General features: G+C 32.5%; 1 protein-coding gene across 38 annotated transcripts in view; it reads left to right on the top strand.

Annotated features, from left to right (window-relative positions):
• MAP2 (microtubule associated protein 2) overlaps window positions 1-20,285 on the top strand; it is a 352,478-nt gene that overhangs the window by 277,204 nt on the left and 54,989 nt on the right. For 24 of the 38 annotated variants that reach the window (XM_074298867.1, XM_074298864.1, XM_074298865.1 and 21 more), the window contains 2 exons: window positions 10,316-10,429; window positions 13,508-13,585. In XM_074298867.1, the coding sequence (XP_074154968.1) occupies window positions 10,316-10,429; window positions 13,508-13,585 (192 nt within the window). The remainder of the gene's footprint in view (window positions 1-10,315; window positions 10,430-13,507; window positions 13,586-20,285) is intronic. The other 14 variants (XM_074298868.1, XM_074298866.1, XM_074298853.1 and 11 more) reach the window with 3 other exon arrangements.

Below are 20,285 nucleotides of genomic sequence, written 5' to 3'. Positions count from 1 at the left end.
CTTCTGGAACCAATAGTTACCTTCCCATTATGAATAGGAAGCAGAGGAGGGATCTGTACAACATCACAGCAGTAAAGACACCCAGATACTATAGTAGTTAATACACTAACTTGGAGTCAGAAAGATCTGGGTTTCAAATGCTAATTTACTCTTCCAATTACCATCATAATTTACTGAGCTCTAGTCTTTCCCTTTCCCCAACTGGGTGCCAGTCCTGGGAAATGTCTATTAATAGCTTTGTTTTAAAGATCACAAATTTAGGATTGGAAGGATTCTGAAGTCTTCTTACTCTATTAAGATCTAAAGAAGTCATTGCTAGTCTCATCTTTCATGTATCTTTTCTTCCCTTGTGAACTATTGGCTTCATGTGGCTATTTCCATGATCTAACATCTTTGTCTTTTCACTTTTACCCTTTCAAATGTTGTGTGTGTTGCCAATTCTCTATATTAAACCTTAGAAAGCTAATGTAATGCTCAAAGACTTTTATTTGAATAGAAGATGGTGACAAGGAAGCTAGCTTTAGAGTTTACCCTAATAAAGAAGCACACAGAAGAAAAAATCTTGCATTGACATAAACTATAATTCAAATTCTAGGATATTAATTTCCTAAATGAATGTCCAGGCAGAATTATGGATAAATCTCAGCCCAAAGCATCAATACCATTGAAAAAAATGTGAAAATACCTATCTTCTGCCCTATCTACTAAAGTTTAAGGTCCTTAAAAACAAATATTATGTGATATTTAGCTCTATATCCCCTATTGGACCTAACAATGTGACTTGTGCATAGACACTCAGTAAATATTTATTGAATGAACAAATCAATACCTGATTGATCTTGAAAAAAGCTCATTTCCTGGAAAAGAGACAAAGCATGTTGACTATATACGTGTTTTTGGTCATTTCATTAAAAGTAAGCTACTAGATGCCACAGAGAAAAGTCATAAAGGGCATATGATTTCACCACAATATCCATGTATTTCATTTACCCTTATTAGAAATATAAAAAATCTAAATATTGCCAGTCAGTGCAATTTCTAATGCATTGTTCTATATGAGGAGTTGTATACTAACCAGAAGGGTATATCTGTTAGACTACATCGTGTTATATCAGTTATCCAGAAAATTAAATGTGCATACCTGTTTTTAATAATAAATGTCCTTGGAGAAAGCTAACAGATCAAACTCTTCATTTTGTACTGTGGTCAGATTCCTTTTATAATTAATAGGAGTCTGGCCAGAGATGAGACCAGAGAATCTGGCATATATTATGGATTTTTTAATGCAGAAGTGCCAAGAAAACCAAAAGGCAAGCTGGTCCCTCAGTTTCCTTCATTATCAATTGCATGTGAAGAAACAAGTTTCATGGGCACCATTTACTTTTCAAATTAACCAGTGGTTAAGAGCAAAGAATTTTTCTTATTTCCTTGTTTTGGGGATTAATCAAGAGCATTTATTTAGCAGAGAGCTATACACTACACAGTGCTTTCCTTGTTGACAAGTTTCCATGTTGCCAGCAATTAGCATTGGTTTCCTGGGTAACGGTTCTGTACCCTACTGAGAGAAACCTTTTCTTGACAGGAGCATTCTGTCTGAAAATGTTCTGTTTTTCCTTGTTTCATAAGCTTATGGCAGACTTGCTTTATTTTATTTCTTTTCACATAGTATTATTATACCTTTTCCTCCTTAAACATAGCAAAATTGTCGGCTTTTCTTTCCATCTGGTTGTATTTATTGTCATTGTACCTCGCTCTCATCTTTAAACTACAGCCTGCAAAAAATCAGCATAAACACCCTCTCGGGGATTTTCTTTAGAATTTGCCAATTTTCTTTGGATTTCTTGTTCTGAATCTAATTAGTAAAATTGTGAATATTCAAGCAATCACAGCTGGTCTTGATGATAAGCTAAAGGTTACACATTGGAGAAAAAAAAAAAAAAGTTCTGTGTGTGCCCGAAATGGGACTCATATATTTTGAATCATTGCATATCAGAGCTAGAAATGATCTTAGAGATTATCTAATCCAAATACTTCATTCTTTCATCTTATAGAGGAATAAACTGAGGCTGAAAAGAGGTGAGATAACATGTTCTCTTCGGAAGCTATTTTTGGGAGCTTACTGTAAATTTCCACTGCCACTGGGCAAGTTCCAAATCTGCCGTATTTATCGTCAGGGCGTAGTGGGGAGCAATTTTGATAGAATTATATGGGGAGGTAACAAATGTCTGTTTGGTACTGAGGAGCTATTTCACTAGGGCTCTAAGACAGTTTTAGAATAGATTGAAAATACTCACTGAAGTAGTGAAGAATGAGTCATAATGATGAAAGAATCTCATAGTTTGAAATAGTAATAAATGTCTGGGCAGTTTAGTGCCTCAGGACCTTTTCTAATGCCAGGAAAGATATTGTAGAAAATATATTATGTACATTTAGAGCATTACAGTTGAAATAAATTAAATGTCAATAGCTGTAAATACTCTTAGTAGAGTGGTGATAAAACAGTTTTTCAGTGAATAGATCATTATTAGCATGGCAGGGAGACACATGTCAAATGTGTCTCTATGTATGCCATATACACTGAGATGAAGTAACTTAAATGAAGATTGTCTCCAAAATATAGGGCAAGGAGGATGTTTTTTCCTAGGAAATATTATCTTTGGAACCAAGTTCCATATTTTATTGATATAATTAATATGATATGAATAAGAAAACATTGCCTTTTATAGATTGTCACTGCTTTTCAGATGTCAAGAAGTCCTTTTGTTGAGTAGATTTTGTCACCTACTTTCTTCATTCACCTATGTAACATTATTCAACTGTTTCAGTAGTGTCCAACTATTTGTGATTCCATTTGGGATTTTCTTGGTGAAGATATTGGAGTGATCTGCCATTTCCTTCTCCAGCTCATTTTATAAATGAGAAAATTGGGGCAAATAGGATGAAGTGACTTATCCAATGTCACACTGCTGATAGGTATCTGAGAATTTGAATTTACAAAGATGAGTCTTCTTAATTCTTGGGCCACCACTCTATCTACTGTGCCATCCAGCTGCCTTTACTTCATAATAGCATAAATAGATGGATAAATACATAGATGATAAGTAGACAGACAGACAGATAGATAGATAGGTATTTTGTTATTGTCATTCTCCTTTGCTGTGTCACCAAGTAAAGAATTTTTCATGAATCAAAACACATAAAGTTCAAAATAAAATTCACACTTGAGGAAAGATGTAAATAAATTAGAACATAGTCAAATCACCCAGCACTTATTTAATTCATATTTCCTAGCAGGTATTAATGCTGAGAAGACAAAGGAAAAAATAATGGTTCAAGCCCTTAAGGAGCTTGCATTCTAATAGAGGCTCTAGAGAAGGAAGAGACCTAGAGGTATTTCTTGAAAATAACATCAGGATGGAGAAGGGACTCACCACCATTCCAAAAATCATTAAATCACTATCATTGTATAATTTAAAAGACCATAATGGGAAAGAGGAAGTCATTCTACTTAACCCCAAAAGTTAGAATGAGGAACAATTGCTAGAGGTTTCACAGAAGCAAATGGAGCAGTGAATGGAGTGTTGGGCATAAAGTCAGGAAAACCTGAGTTCAAATCCAGTCTCAGATATCTACTGGCTGTTGTGATCCTGAGCAAATTACTTGACCTCTACCTGCCTCAGTTTCCTCAATTATAAAATGAGGATTACAATAATAACTATTTTCCAAGGTTGTTGTGAGGATCAAATGAGATAATAATTATAAACTGCTTAATACATAGTAAGCACTATGTTATGTAAATATTAGTTAATAGTAATAGCAGCAGCAGCAGTAATAGTAGTAGTAGTAGTAGTAGTAGTAGTAGTAGTAGTAGTAGTAGTAATAGTAATAGTAGTAGTAAACAAGCTACCTATGAGTACAATAAGCTGTCCCTTATGTTAATGAGTTCTCTATCACTTTAGGCATTCAAGCAGATGATGGATGATTACCTCTGATAATACAACATCCTATCGATGTTGTAAAATGGTTCTTAATTTTCAATAGGTCAGCCTAAATAGCTTCTATGATCTCTCTAGCTCTTGAATTCTTTAATACTTTTGGACAAGTTCATTGAATATTGCTTTCCAGAATTCTGGATCCTTACCCCATGACCTCTATGTGTAATTACTCATTTTGCTATTTAGTTTGTATCCTTAGAAAATAGGTCTATACCAGTTTCACAATAGCAAAAGAAGCAGAAATGATCATATCCTTTATCTCTTCTTTGAGGGTTCCCTCACTATCACCATCTCTGCCACTATTTAAAAAGTGGAGGTAGAGTACCACAGTATTTTGAATGGAAAAAGATAATGATATACACAATTTTGAGAAGATGTTATACCTACCTTCCTGAACTTAATTCTTGGTTTTTCTTTTTATTGACTGTTCGTTGCTATTTATTTAGGACATAAGAACTGGGGAAGCTATAACAGAGAGGAAAAAAGAGAATTGACTGGAGACTAAATTTGGCATGTAGGAAACAAAAGCCCATAATTAAAACAAACAAAAAGCTCTTTAAATTGTCAGATTTCCAGTGTTTGGGTTTTATGAATCTCTTTGCCCTGAATTTGTTTTGTATATTTGTCATTACTCTTTCCTGAACTTTAACTGAACCCTAACTAAAAGCCTACGTCCCTGTAGCCATTATCTAAGGATATCAATTCCAGAGTAGTTCTCCTATTTATAAATTCCATTAGGATGAGGCTCTCTCTTCTTTTTTTCAGTGAACTTACTGTTTTTGTCACTGTGACTGAGCTTTCTCTGTCACAAAATATCTATCCCAGAGAAACCCCAGAATCAACTTTACTTGCTAAAACTCCCTAAAAAGTGTTTGGTTTTATTTTTTATTTACTCTGATTAAAATTTTATTTTTTGTGACTTCCTCACAACAATATTATACACTTTCCCTGTCCCCAGATTGCACAAAGGAATTTTATCAGCGTGAGTGATGAGACTTAGCTGTTAACCAGTGTTGTATGATTGAAGTAGATCATAGATCCAAAGTCTGGAAAATCTTCTGTGAATACACAAAACATTTTGTGTGATTTTGTGGAGAGATTTATCTATCTGTGGCTTAGAGAGTTACTGAAGCATGCAGAGGGTGAGTGACTTGCCTATGGCTACACAGCTTTTTAAACATCAAAGGTCACCTCAGGCACAGCACTCTATCTATTTTACACTATGCCTAATCAATCAGATTCAAGAGACTTATCATCAGATTGGCAGAGAGGTGATGAATTTTTGAACTATAACTCCTAAAAATTATTTGCTAAGCTATAGAATGAACAAGCTCTGCAATTACAAGCTGTGAAATTCTCATTTCAAAAATCTCAGTGCTATTGGAATCTATGATTTAAGTATCAGTATTTAAAATATTTATGTAATACTATATTGTATAGACTATGTAATGCCATTTTATATAATAAACTTATACCCTTAATGTAATTAAAAGGAAAAAGTTTCTTTGGGCAGTTCCCTCCAAATAAAGGAATAAAATAAATACCAATGATAAAGCATATCCTACTCTCAACAACTGAATATTGTACTTTTTAATAAGTATCAAATAGGTTGCACAGATGCATTGCATAGATGAAGTTGACCAAGAGCCCACGTTAGTTCCATGGGTATGAATCACTGCTAGACAAACATAAAGTGATCACTAAATTAAGATCAAGGTGACCTCTTTTGATAGATTAAAACAGATATGTACCTCTATCATATAAATTACAGATTTTTCTGATTATCTAACTTGATGTTTGGGAACGAGTGATTTACCATAAATACATTAACATTCTATCAGAAGTGAATACATTTTCTCAGGAAGATTATGTTGCTTCAAGGACGAGAATGTTCTTCAATTGTGTCTAATTCTTTGTGACCCTGTAGACCATATCAAAACAATGCTGCACAAGGGGGTTTGTGGCAAAAAAAATTATTGGAATGGTTTACCATTTCTTTCTAGTGCTTTAGGGAAGAGACCACTGATCTCAAATAAGTGGCTATTTACTTCTCGTCTTCGTCTTCCATTTTATTTAACCTTTAGGTTGATTTCATTTTTTCCTTTGCTTTGGCAATTAATAAAAGGGAGGAATTTCAGAAATTTTTCCAGGGAGATAAAATACAAAATGGCTCTTGATAATAAGATGAGAAAACACCAACCTCTCTTTTGTATAGTTGAAGGGAGAAAGGAATTATGAAAGTTCATTGAGTCATTCAATCAGGCAACCAGTCTTTGAGATGGGAAATGGAAAAAGTAAAAATAATTTCCTTATACCTCTATCCTAATCCCCCCCCACTCTCCTATCTCCAACATATCTTCTAAAGATAAAATTTTGGGGAGGCTATTGTTTTTTTTAATGACCTAAAATAAAATTTTATTTCATTTCATTTTGGGGCAAGTTACATAATATCTAGGCTATGAGACATGTAAATATTTACCTATCTCAGACTTTACTTTTGGGGACTGCTACTGGTTATATTTACTTTTGTAATCCTCAAAAAAAAAGCAGTACACACATTTAAAAATCCAAAACAATGTCTCTACTACCATGTGTGAATATGATGGAACTAGTCCTGTGATTTTGTTGGTACAGAGAATTCCTAATAGGAAAACTTCCTTTTTCAATGCATATTGCTTGGCACCTTCTCTGTGTATGATAATCTGTTATTTTTGCATGTGAATTTGGGGTAATGATCTAGGAGAAGGTTAGCCTTCAACTTCAATTAAAATTTTATTAGGAAGCAACCTCTTTTTCAAGTGATTGATGTGTGTGTGTGTGTGTGTGTGTGTGTGTGTATATATAGGTAGGTAGACAGATGGACAAATAGATAGATATTGATATATGTATGTATGTATGTATATATGAACTGATAACATTATTTCCTTGAGTTCATGACTCTGTTCTGGCATTTAGCAGTCTAACCCTAGCAGTAGGTTAGGTTTTTAGATTTGTTTTCTTTACCAAAAATTGAGAAGTTGGACTAGATCACTTCCAGGGCTTTGCCCGTGTCAATGACATTTTTTCCATTCATCATTTTTTAAAGGAATGTGTAGATAAGAAATGACATGAAAATGGAGCTTTGGTCAGCTTCTTTGGCAGAGCTTCAAACATAATAGGTTTTTAATAAATATTTGATGGATGAATAAATCATGTGAAATCATCATGTTGTGTCCATGATTAGTTAGTGGAAGATTAAAGGTTGAAATCTTATTCAAGTGCTTTATACATTACATTTAGGTTCATAAACATTTTTCTATTCTGACCTGATGATAATGATAGTGACTTTAAGGTGTCCAATGCTCTATCCTTATTTGATCCTCACACCCCCATGAATCATATGCTATTACTATCCTCATTTCCAGATGAGGTAGCTAAATCTACAAGGGACTTGAATCCAGTTATTCCTGACTACATATACCACACTGTGAACCACTGTTTTCCCCCAGTCTTTAAGAACCTATATCTGTTACAGTAGTAGTTTAGATGACATTTGATTTGCATAATCATTGATAAAAACTTAAAAGAAATGAATCAATCTTATCCCTGTAGAACTGATTATAAAATACATCCTAATTCTCCTTTGAGGACAGAAGTGAGAAACCATGGTTATAGAATGTTTATATTGTTAAATGCTGTCACTTTACTTGTCAGTTTTGCTTAACTGTTTTTCATTGTTGCAAGGGAGAATTCAGTGGAATTTGACATAAGGGAAAATGACTATGAGTATACAAAATAAAATGCTTCATTAACATTTGAAGAAAAAACAGGTTAGACAACTTCAATCTTATTTCTGCACATTCATACCCAATTGACTATGGATGAACATTAAACACAGAATTAAATTTCTCCGAGTATGTGATGTTGGAATTTTCCTTAATTCTTCCCTCTCCTTTGCCTCTCATTTGCAATCAGTCACCAAGTCTTGTTAATTCTACCCCCATAATTGAGCTTGCCTCCATATAGCCACCAAAGTAGTTCAAGCTTTCACCATCTCTTATTTTGACAATTACAATAACCTTCCAATTGTTATATCAACCTTTATTTTCTCCTTCTCCAGTCCATCCTTCATACAGTTACAAAGATGATACACAGTTACAAAGAAGTTCCAATGATTCTTGCCTTTGTAAAAGCACAAACTCTTCTGATTGGCTCAAAGACCAGTCCACCTTTCCATTTTTTCATGAAAACGATTTTTGCACCCTATTCTATATGTATTCTACAATCTAAGAAAACTGATTTGTTCGCTGTTTCTCATAATCAACACTTACATCCATTTTAAATTCCCATAATCTCGTCTGTCCCAAAAGCTTTCTTCTAGGCATTGAATACCCTCTTTCTTCAGATCTCCTAATAGAATCTTATCTTCTTCAAAGAACAACTCAAGCTTTACCTCCTACAAGAAATCTAACTGATTCCACCTCCACCCCATTTGCTAGTGTCTTCCCCCTAGAAATTACTTTCCATATATTTTGTGCTTAGTTTTCTATGTACATATTGTTTCTAAGCTCTTTTAGGGCAGATACTGTTTAATCTTTGTATTTGTATATTCTTTTTGTTCTACACCAAGCACAGTGTTTAGCATATCATAATCTCTTAATAAATGCTTGTCAGTTGGAGATTTTACCCTTTTCTTCAAGCTTTGTCTTTGGAGTACAATATACATTTGTTAACTTTAAATAATCTCCAAATTAATTAAATCAATAACCTAATAAAATAAGTGGACAGAATTCAGTGAAACTCTTAACTCAACTTAGTTTAAATATACTTACTTTTTGATCAGTACCCTAAAAGTTTCTATCCAAATTATGCAATCGCTATGTAAAATTATGGTGATAAAGAATGGGTTAAATTGAGATGAAATATCAGGCAAATATGAAAAGGTCAAAACAATTATCTTCTTTTAAAATCTGTTGGAGCAAATAAATGTCATATGAACATACATACATACATATATGTAATATGTGTGAATATATTTGCCAACCAACAATATGCAATTGATTATGAACTTTAAAATGTCATATGATTTTCTTCTTTTTAGGTGTGTAGGCCTACTCATGTAGTATATAAGGAAGTGTGATCTCATTTCCAAAATCTTTAAATTAGAAATCAAGATGTAAAGTTATTTTTTATTCTTCTTCTTAGTTCTGTATTTAACATGAATAGATAACATTAGTCCACATTAAAATAAAATTACAGCACAGTACATGATTTAAAAGCTTACCCAGGATCAAATCCTAGCTTTGCCAATTATTTATTCTCTTACTTTTAACAAGCCACTAACTGTTCCTGGGCCTCAGTTTCCTGATCTTCAAAGTAGTGGTAATAACAGTTTTGCCAACAATTTTCTCAAAGTATTTTTTTAGGAAAATACTTTATAAAGGTGAGGAAGTCTTGTCATTAACATCCTTCATCCTTATATGTCTAGGGTGGTTTTTCTAGCCAGACTTTCCATAGGTTTAGTTTTCATTCTTTAGCACTTTTACTTCAAGAATTCCTCCCTCATGTCTTTCTCTTATGATATACCAGTAAACCTAGATTCATGAAGGCCTATTAACTATATCAGACAACATAAACTTTGGAAAGTCCTATAAAACTTTCTCATTCTTGGGTATTTTTCTTTCAAGAAAATTTCATTCAAGTCTTCTTCCTGTTATACAAAGGAAAGCCTGATTTCATCAAGGCTCAAAACCTATGTCAGAAGAATAGATACTCTGGAAATATCTACCCTTATTCCATCTACCTAGGAGAGGAGCTGTTTGTAGAATTTAACTTTGGTTTGTCCTTATAAGTTGAAGATAAGTGGTCATTATGTACTTATCATATTTTATTTTCTATTGTAGTTATTTGCATGTATGCATTTTTTTTATTTCTTTTACTGAGGTATATACTCAATAATGTCAGGATTATGATCAAGGTCTTTGTCATCCCCCCAGTGCCCTACCACAATATTTTCTGTACATAATAGGCAACAAATAATTGTTTGTTGAATTGCATTAAACTTTCAATCAAATAAAATTAATAAGTCTTGATGTTACTAACATCATTTTATATTTTCCTGATTACTGTTCTTTGTATCTTTTTTATTTGCCTACACAAAGAGTTTTAATTATTTTTTAGAATAGTTCTTTTAAACAATCTCCTTTTTTAAACATATTTTTGTTCAAGTTGGAGAAAGCAAGTTTAGAAAACCGTTTTTGGTGATATTTCCCCTTTCTCCACCAATTTTTCATTGCATTGATAATCCTCTCTGCTTCTCCTTTTGCCACTGTTTATTACAGAGGAAGTATCTGCAAGAATAGTCCAAGTAGTAACTGCGGAAGCTGTTGCAGTCCTCAAAGGTGAACAAGAGAAAGAAGCCCAGCATAAAGACCAACCTGCAGGACTCCCTATAGGTAAATCCAGGAGCTTGCCAGGGTTATTTGTACTTCCTTTCTCTATTTGGTCCTCAATCTGTATCAATTCTGCTTCATAGGAGTAGTTAAGGTTGCTGTGACATGCTAGGCTTCAGTCCATTTTTTAGAAGCAGGAAGTTCTGACTATCCTTAGTGCCCTTTGGAGTAAGTAGGTTTTGAGTTTCTACCCTAATTAGTTCTCTCAGTTCTTTCATCAACTGAGAAGTAGGTCAACTAGAACTATAGTTCAATCATGAAAGAGCCATATTATAACTGCATATCTTTAACCATAAAGAAAGAATCTTTCTTCCCCCTTTTTCTTATTTCCAACTGAATATCAAGTACCGGTTTCATAACTTCTAGATCTCTCCTCCATCTTTTGCTCTTATTTCAACTGTTATGCTCTCGAGTATAGGCCCTTATTATTCACATCCTGGACTATTTCAAGAACATCCAAGTATTTTAGGATTAAAAGGTGGAAGGAGCTTAAAAGTCATGTAGTCTATTCCACTCCTTTTCTTATAAATGGGGCAACTAAAGTCCAGAGGTCCATTTTCCTCTCCCTCTAATCTATCCTTCTGAGACCAAGCTCAGCTTCCTGATGAAGTCTTATCCTTCTTTTTAGTCAAGCAAACAACAAACTCTTCAGTAGCTTCCTAATAACTATGAAGTAAAATTCAAACTTCTTTGTCATTCAAGGCCCTCTTCCCACTGGTAGCAGTCCACTTTCCTACTCCCCTATATGCAAGTCAAAGTAGATTATTCTTTGTTTCCTAAATATGCCTTTTATCTTTTCCTTGAGTTTCTACCCAGCCTACAAAGTCCACTTCCAACAGCACTTATGCAGCCCGGAAAACACCACTGTTTCAGACTTAATACAATATTTTGTCTTGTACTTTATGTGTATTATATTAATCTATGTTTGTTCCTTCTGACCATGTTAAACTGAAAACTTAATGAAGGTGGAATAATCATTTTGTCTAACTCTCAGTCTCCTCTTCCAGCTAACATTTTTCTTCACACAGTAGATCTTCAAAAAAACATTTATTGAATTGAATTAAAGATATCATAGACTTGGCTTGACATTACTTTTTGCATTGGCTTACATTTTCTTTTAAGAGAATTACTGAAAATATAGTTCCAATATCAATAACAAAATTTCATATTGTATAGTGCTTTCCAAAGTGTTATCTCTGTAGCAACATTACAAGGTAGATTATATTATCAAACCCATTTTACAAGAGAGAAAACCATGAATTAGAAAAATAAAATAATATATTTAGAATCACATACTTAGGAGGAAATGAAGCTATGTCACAGATTGTAGAATCACAGAATTTGAGAATTAGAAGAGACTTCATTAGCTATTTAGCCTAAACCATATATGAAAGTAGCTAAAACTTCTAAAACTAGTGCATAATTCTGGTACCTAATTCCCTGTTTGCTGTGGTTTACACTACTCCAGTTGTATTGCTGGCTACATTCTCTTAGAATCCAAATCATATCCAAGACTATTTTGGAACAAGTAGTAACTATCTTTCCTCTCTCTGTGTGGAGGCTGATTTTCTATTATATTTACTTAAGAGCAATTGTTGCATACTCATTTGAATTTTATACCAATGAACCATTTTCATTGGTACTATCAAAATTTTCATTAAACAAAACAGTTTTTAAATCCTTGAAACAAAGGTACTTTAGGTATTTTGGAAAAGTGGGAAGTTTGAAAGGATTGATATCCATGACTAGAAGGTCCTGAAGACACATAAAATTGAGAGGGGGGGGAAGAATAAGATGTTTATATAACACAAAGCACATATATTAAGCCAATAGGTAAGTATACCTGACCTCTGCACATCTCTACTAAAGTTATACGTTGCATCTTAAATTTGGATTTCCTCTCCTACCAATCATATAGCTTATTTAGGGTTTTCATCTGCACAGCTTCAAATCTTTATTTTCAATTTTATGGTAGAATTAAAATAACATACACCAATAAATTATATGTAAAATATGTTAAATTGTCTTTGAATGAGGCCATGATATTAAAGGCCCTAAAGTTTGTTAATTATATAAGCACTTAACATATACATACTTATATAATTTTAACTTTGATTTCATAGGAATATGTTTTTCATAGAAAATCTAATTCATGTTTTGATTTTTTTGTATCTTATACCTGTGGAAAATCATATGTAAGGCAATAGGTCTACAGATTAAGTAATTATTTTCCAAGTCATAGTTGATTTCAATTTCTATTCTATGAAGTGAAATGAAAATCCATAATATATTTCAAATGGATATTTTTTTTGCCGATGATTTGAGCAAGAAATATTTTCTCTATAAAATCCTTATATCAAATCAGTATCCTAAAGAAGATGAGAATTTTAATGAGGAAAAAATACTACCTTTATTTAACAGAGTTAAATTAATTCCAAGATAATTCATAATTATTTATAGTGTCAAGGCCAAAGGATGGGCAGACATTTTCATTAACATACTCTTCTTTCCTTGTGCTTGTGGTTTTTATTTGCTCCAAATTGCTTTAAAATGTTGACTTGTACTACTAGCATTTTGTGTTTTTATGTAAATAGATAAAAATCTGTCCGTGTTTTAACAACTTTTTGACAATTTTTACCAAAAATGTGTATCATATACTTTAAAACAGTCAAATGACAGTCAAAAATAGTGAAGCAAGAGCTTCATCTTTCCTTTCCAGATCAAATCCAGAGTCAAGAGTCTTAATGTGCAAATTTGAATGCAGTATAGTGATAAAGAGTAAATATTTTACTCATCTGTCATTCAGAAGACAAACTGAATAAGTTGATGGCCATTATCTATAGAAATTTGATCATTTATTTTGATGATTTTTGATGATTAATTTGCTGATTATTTCTAGAAGAAAAAGCAATACTTTGCTTTTATGAAGTTTAAAAAGATGTCTAGTAAAATATTGAGTTAATCATTGTACTTTACTTTTTTATCTTTCCTTGAATTGACAAAACAGCTCTAGTTAAAATTAGTATGATATGCCTAGCTTATGAATTGCTCAATCTCATTTCTCCATTGTTCCATCTCTAGCAGTTGAAGAGTCTGCTAATCTGCCTCCCTCTCCACCTCCATCACCAGCCTCTGAACAGACTGGAACAGTGGAGGAAGGTAAGCATACATGGGACATTTGGGAACAAAGTCTTCAGATAAAAGGGAAACAAGCTCCAATTTCAGGAGAGTAAAACTTTGTAGCATATTGGTAGAAAGACTTGCTTTGGCTCTGCCTTAGCTTTTTTAAGATGATATTTTATCCTTCAAATAACCTGGAACTGGTTAAAAATGTATAATATGTAAATATCCATTTGAGCTAAATAAAATCAGAAATCAAAATATGTAGGGAAAAAAAAGGGGGGAACCCTGCCTTTAAGGAGCTAGAATAAATAATAATAACTGTTTTAATACAAGATTATTCTGGCAGCAAGGATAATTGGATGTTTAATGGGTCCTAAATAGCATCAGGAATGGCTTTAACACATTCATAAGTCGATTATGCAATGTCAGGAATCTGATTTAACCCTATTAGAGAAACATATGTGACCTTGTGAAAACATTCACTAGAACTGAAAATGACAACTTCAGAGCCAAGAAGCTGGATTCCATCCCTAACAGGACACCTTTCAGTTCTTGGAATCTGAAGAATCCAGTTTACCAGAAACTCAATGAAGCATAATATAATACCATGTAAGCTTTCTTCTCCTCAGTGATAAACTAGGATACTACCTTAGTATAAAATTCCTTCAGACTCTCAAATGAAAAGTACTATTTAAGGGTAGGATATTACCATTCACCTCTTATTGCTTGAAATACCACTTAAACTGCTTCCATTCATTCAGTTTAAAATAAAAGAGCGGAATTGTTACAGACACTGAATTCATCCTAATGTTTTGATTCATTTTTTAATTTTATTTTCTCTTTCCATTTTTTCTTCTTTTGATCATGCTAGTTGTTTCTTACAGATAAACAATGATATTACTATGAATGTCTAGATATACACATCTGTATGTAAAGTCAAGTATATCTGATTATGCTTTTAAAAATAGTAGTATCATGGATACAGTAAAATTCTGAGGTTTTCTAGAATAATTTTAAATCAAATCAATTTTAAATACATTTTATATAAGACCAGATATTTAGAACTGGAAGGGACCAAATCTCATTTTACATGACTGGAGTATAAAACAGTTAACTGACTTGTCTAAGGTTGCACAAATAGTAAGAGACAGACCCAAAATTTAATTATAGGTAAGATCCGCTAACTCAAATATAGCACTATTTCCACTTCACCACACTGTTAAATATTTTAGACTCTCTCTCTCTCTCTCTCTCTCTCTCTCTCTCTCTCTCTCTCTCTCTCTCTCTCTCTCTCTCTCTCTCTCTCTCTCTTCTCTCTCTCTCTCTCCTCTCTCTCTCTTTCTCTCTTTCTCTCCCCTTTTTCTGTCTCTTTGTCTTTTTCTGTACTTCTCTCTCTCTTTCTCTCCCCTTTTTCTGTCTCTCTCTGTCTTTTTCTGTCTTTCTCTTTTTCTGCCTGTCCTTATTTCTATCTCTGTTTCTTTCTACCTCTCTGTCTCTCTGTCACTCTCTGTTTCTCTCTGTATGTCTCTGTCCTGTCTTTGTCTCTCTGTCTCTCTTGTATCTCTCTGTCTTTCTGTATCTGTCTCTGTGTGTGTGTATATATATGTGTGTGTGTGTATATATGCATACACACACACACATATATATATATTTCATTCTCCCTCTGTCTCTGTCTCTCCATATGTATGTATATATCTATATATTTATGTGTGTCTATATATTTATTAGCAAAATATCTACAAAGAAAGATTTCTCTGTTTGCAGAGACACACACAAATTACCTGGATTGGATTTTAATATAAATAAATCTACATATTTAGTCATTTGAGTATGTGTCTATCAGATAATTTCAGATGAAATTATTTTAAGGAAAGCAGTCATTTATTTGATTCCATCTTTTTTTCAGTTCTTAGTGAGTTTGAGTGGTTTCTTTTCCTCTTAAAAAATCCTGCAGTGTGCTGTAGTGGACAAAGAACTGTTTTTAGAATTAGAAATACATAGATCCATATCCCGCCTCTGACATATACTGGCTGTGTGACTCTGGACAAATCATTTAACCTCTCAAAGCCCCCAAAGAAGTCTTTAAAAGTATAAATTAGAGCCACAACAGTTGCTAATCTGAATTGGTAGAGGGTTTTTCTTTACTGAGAATTCTCTAGTGAAATCATGGACCAAATACAAAATAACCTGCAAGCTTTTGAACTCTATGTCAACAGAAATTTTTTTTTAATGCCCTTTATTTACAGTAACTATAAAACTCAAGTACTAAGGGATACAAGATAATTATGAAACAGATTTTGCCCCCAGGATGTTTACATTCTTAGTGTCTACTCTAAAAACAATAAAAAGTATTTTTATAAGTGCATTCATCTCTAAATAGCTAGTTAATCCTCCTAAGAGACAGATGTAATTGTTGAGCAGCTGATTACCCTCCTGGGAACATAAAATACCACAGCTCCAGCAGGTTCTGACTTCCACATTCTATCAGAAATGTATTCAGTAGCCAAGAAGCCTTTTCATAATTTGAAATTGTGAAGGACTGTCACCCTTTGAAATTCTACATAATGACTGTTGTATCTACTTTATGGAGAAAATCCAACTCTGGAAATTGAAACAAATTTAAAATATGAACAAAATATGGCTTATTTGACTACTCTTTCATTGAAACAGTTGATGATATAATTGTTACTTTCCAGATTTCTGTTCTGGAAATCTCACTTTTCATAGAAATTAACTTGAAGACATAACTAGAAAGAACATTGGGCTTGGAAGGGGGGGGGGGGAAGCCTGTTCTTGCTCTTCTGAATATTACTTACTAACTGGGTGTCTTGGTTGGCAAATTATTGAACCATTTTCATAGATGGTCATCAAGATCTATTCTACATCTAAATCCTCTAAAATAGCAAAATTATTTTGTTATTTATGTTTTTAGAACCAATTTTTACTAGTTTGGCATTAGGTTCTGATTTTCATTGTTAAAAAGCACATATGAGTTATGAAAAGAATCAGTGAATCAGTGCCTTGATTTTAAAATGAGAGATTGGTACTGAATTCTGTGTTCTTGTGGAGGGTATATATCGTTGCTATCATGAAGACAGTTTTCCTTCCCAAGTCATTCTGTGGTAACAAAAAGAGATGATGTTCAAATGGAAAAATTCTCAAATTTTTCAAGATAGAAAGGATTGTATAGTTAAAATTTTACCAGAGGCAGCTGCCTTCAATTCTGTGCTTTGTAGCATGCCCTAGGCCTTCATGGGAAGTAAATCTGTGTGGATTCACTAGAAATACTATAAAATTGATTTTTGGAAGAATCATTTTAATTCATTTTAACTAAGACAAGGGCTCATCAGCAAATTGATTATTAAGTGCCTACTATGTGCCAGTATTCTAGGGATAAAAATAAATAAATAAATATATAAAACAATTCCTATTATCAAAGAACTCATATCCTAACAGAAAAAGCAACAAGAACATATCCATGTATCTACAGAAGAAATTTAAAGAGAATAAATAAAAATAGTAGTTGATTGTAAGGTAATTTGGAAGGCAGAGCTCAAGTAGGAAAGACTACCTCGTTTAGTAGAGGACATTGATTGCTTTATAAAATAGCAATAACATATGCTGAAAATTATATTTTCAAAGTATAATTCTAGAGCATAACCAAAATTTTGTGTAAAGGAGAATTTCAGAGAACTTTTTCCATTAATTGAAACACTTGGTATCAATTTTGAAAGTTCTATTTATGTAAAAATTGACTACTCAAGTACAAAATTTAGTGTGCTGTATCTCATTATAACCCAGCTCATTATTCCAAGGATTAGAATATTGCGTAGTCAGATTCTGACAAAACATATGGTTGGCCTTTAGAATTATTCCCATCCCCCAAGACTAACAACTAATTTTATTATGTATGTAACTAATGTTATATAAGGGTTCCATTGACTTAACAAATGAAGAGAAAGGAAGGTAGCTAAGAATTTGCTTCTGACCACTGAGCTCCCTTCTAATACAAGACTCTGATCTTGACTTCATGTCATATTAAATGAAATCTATTGGAACTGATGAAACTCAGCTCCAAAGTTCCATCGTTTTTTCTGCTTCATAACAAACAGTATGCCTGTAGGGTTCCAGTATTTTTATGTTGAAGGTTATTGATGAAATATTATTAATCCTATCCTCCTAATTCCACACTAAAATTGATTAGGTAGGTATACTTGAGGCTCTTGGGACTTCAAAGGAGACTAGAAATATAAATAATCAATAATACCAGGCAGGAGTCCATTGGATTCTTCCAGGCATTCTTTTTGAAGTTGTAGTCCTCAGGGCAACCTATGAACTCAGAAGGTGCAACTTTTCAAAGAGAATTCCTTTTTTTGCTTGCTTGTTTTTTAACTTTCTATTTTTGATAAGAAGGAAAGGTTTTTGAAAATATGATAGTGTTTCTTTGAAAAGTTGCAGGTCTAATGCACGGTTTTGGATTGTTTCCAAGTTGTCACCTTCATAAAAGTATAAGAGGAAAATGCCCAAATCTCTAGAAGAGCAACAAATCAGATGAGTTATTCCCTTGAAGTCACCATTTCTGAGGTTTTAAGTATTTTTCAACTTCATTTTCCAGAAAAACAATATTGAAAGTAAATCACAGAATACTAATTTTTGAACCCATCACTTTTGTAAGGTTGTTTAACGTAATAGAAAATGTTCTAATATGGTGAAATAATTAATAACTCCATTAGTGACTATAAAACATGGATGGCTGGGTAGTGGATCAAGACCAGTGTTCACAATTCAATCAAGTGTTAGAAACTTTCTCTAGGTCAATTTCTCTCATTAGCTGAGAAGTCATTTAAATTAGTGAAGACAAAAACTAAATTAAAATGTTTAATATACATAATATATACTTTAATATAGAATCATAATATAATCAGTATTATAAATTGCAATTTCATATAAACATATAATTAAATGTTTAATTTTAAGGGTTTTTTGCCATTAGTATGTTAGAGTAAAATAAAAAATAAATAAACCCTTAATTTTAGGTTTTTTCCATTAGTATGTTAGAATAAAACAGGGGGCAACTCAGTGGATAGAGCACCAGCCCTGAATTCAGGAGGATGGGAGTTCAAAGCTGGTCTCAGACACTTAACACTTCCTAGCTGTGTGACCCTGGGAAAGTCACTTAACCCCAGCCTCAGGGGAGGAAAAAAAAAAGAATAAAATAAAAAATAAATAAACCCTTAAACCTTTACACTTTAAGCATTGTACAAATGTCAGTTATTATTATTAGGGCTATTGCTATTATTAGGAAGTTAAAGGAAGTTCTAACCATCTATCCTGAAACAACAACATCCTTGAAATCGTCTATTAAAAAGTGCTCTAAGTGTTAACAAATGCTTTAGAAAAAATTTCTTACCATCATTGCAATTATCTGCTTATCTCTCATTTTCATTATTTGGTTATGAAAAATAAATTATCACTCTGAAATCAAATATGTTATACAGAAAAAATGTGATACTTAGCACTGAATTTCTAATAGAAATTGAATTTATAGATATACTCTTTTTTTTCTAAGTTTATGTCAATAGCTATGAAATTCATATTTTTGATCATAATAAAAATATAAATAGTGCCTGGCTCAGCCAATAACTTGCACAAAGGAATGTATAAGTCAGTTGCAATATAGTTTGGCTTTTTTTTTGGGGGGGGACATTGAATTTTTAGTCACAGGACCTAAGTTCAAATTGTGACTCCATTATTGATTTCCTGAGTGACACTGCCAAAGTCACTTAACTTCTCCAAATTTCAATTACTTCATTTGTAAAAATGAAATATGTAGACAAGATCTTTTCAAGGTTCTTTCAAGGACAAACAATACAAAAGCAATGCCTGCTATAAGTACTATAAGATATTATTCATTTTCATATTACTCATGAAAATTTCAGTATTTAAGAAATTCAAATGATTCTCAATTATTAATTATACTTACATTCATAAATATGTTCAAGCTGATAAATATATTGCTACATATGGATCAGAAAATCTATAGGGGATAGTGGTATTTGTGGCTATTATACTTAAGATAAGAATTACATCAAATTAGTGACAGTCTTTTCTTTGTCAATGAATGAATCTAAATAAGAATTAGTAATTAAGGCAATAAGTATGGAGGAAAGATTTCATTGAAACACATAAACACAGATACATATATAAATAATACATATATTCAACATAGTAGTTTGAATAATTGGTCAATTCCTTGCCCTGCTTGCAGTTGAAGTTATCTGCATTTTGTGTACATTATTGTTCCTTTTGGAATTTCTTTTGTCCTTTTGGACAAGAATATAATAAATGGTTTTATTAAAATTTTGGGATAATTCTAAATTATTTAATCATTAGTCAAATTAATTTTCTTTTCTTTTTGTAACATAATGGTTTAAAACTATTATTTTAAAATATCCATAAACCTTAATATTAAAAAAGAAGTTTTTATATGCTATCAATAAGGGGTTTAGACAAGATGATATCAAAATGTAACTTCCAGTTCTAAAGATGTATTAATCTATTTTCTTAAGGGCACCAAAATGTGGATGTCTTACTAGATTATGAAAAGAAATATAGTTGTTTTCATCATCCTCATTATCTTAAAACAACAACAACATTTTTAGCAACATAACTATCTTTGCAAAATTTCACTTTGGATTCAAAGTCAATTTTGGAGCTAGATCAAAGAATTCTTTAA

Source organism: Sminthopsis crassicaudata, chromosome 3, assembly GCF_048593235.1.
Source record: "Sminthopsis crassicaudata isolate SCR6 chromosome 3, ASM4859323v1, whole genome shotgun sequence".
NCBI classification, from domain to species: domain Eukaryota; kingdom Metazoa; phylum Chordata; class Mammalia; order Dasyuromorphia; family Dasyuridae; genus Sminthopsis; species Sminthopsis crassicaudata.
The sequence above is the reverse complement of the archived record's forward strand: the minus strand, read 5'-3'. Positions and strand labels throughout refer to the sequence as shown.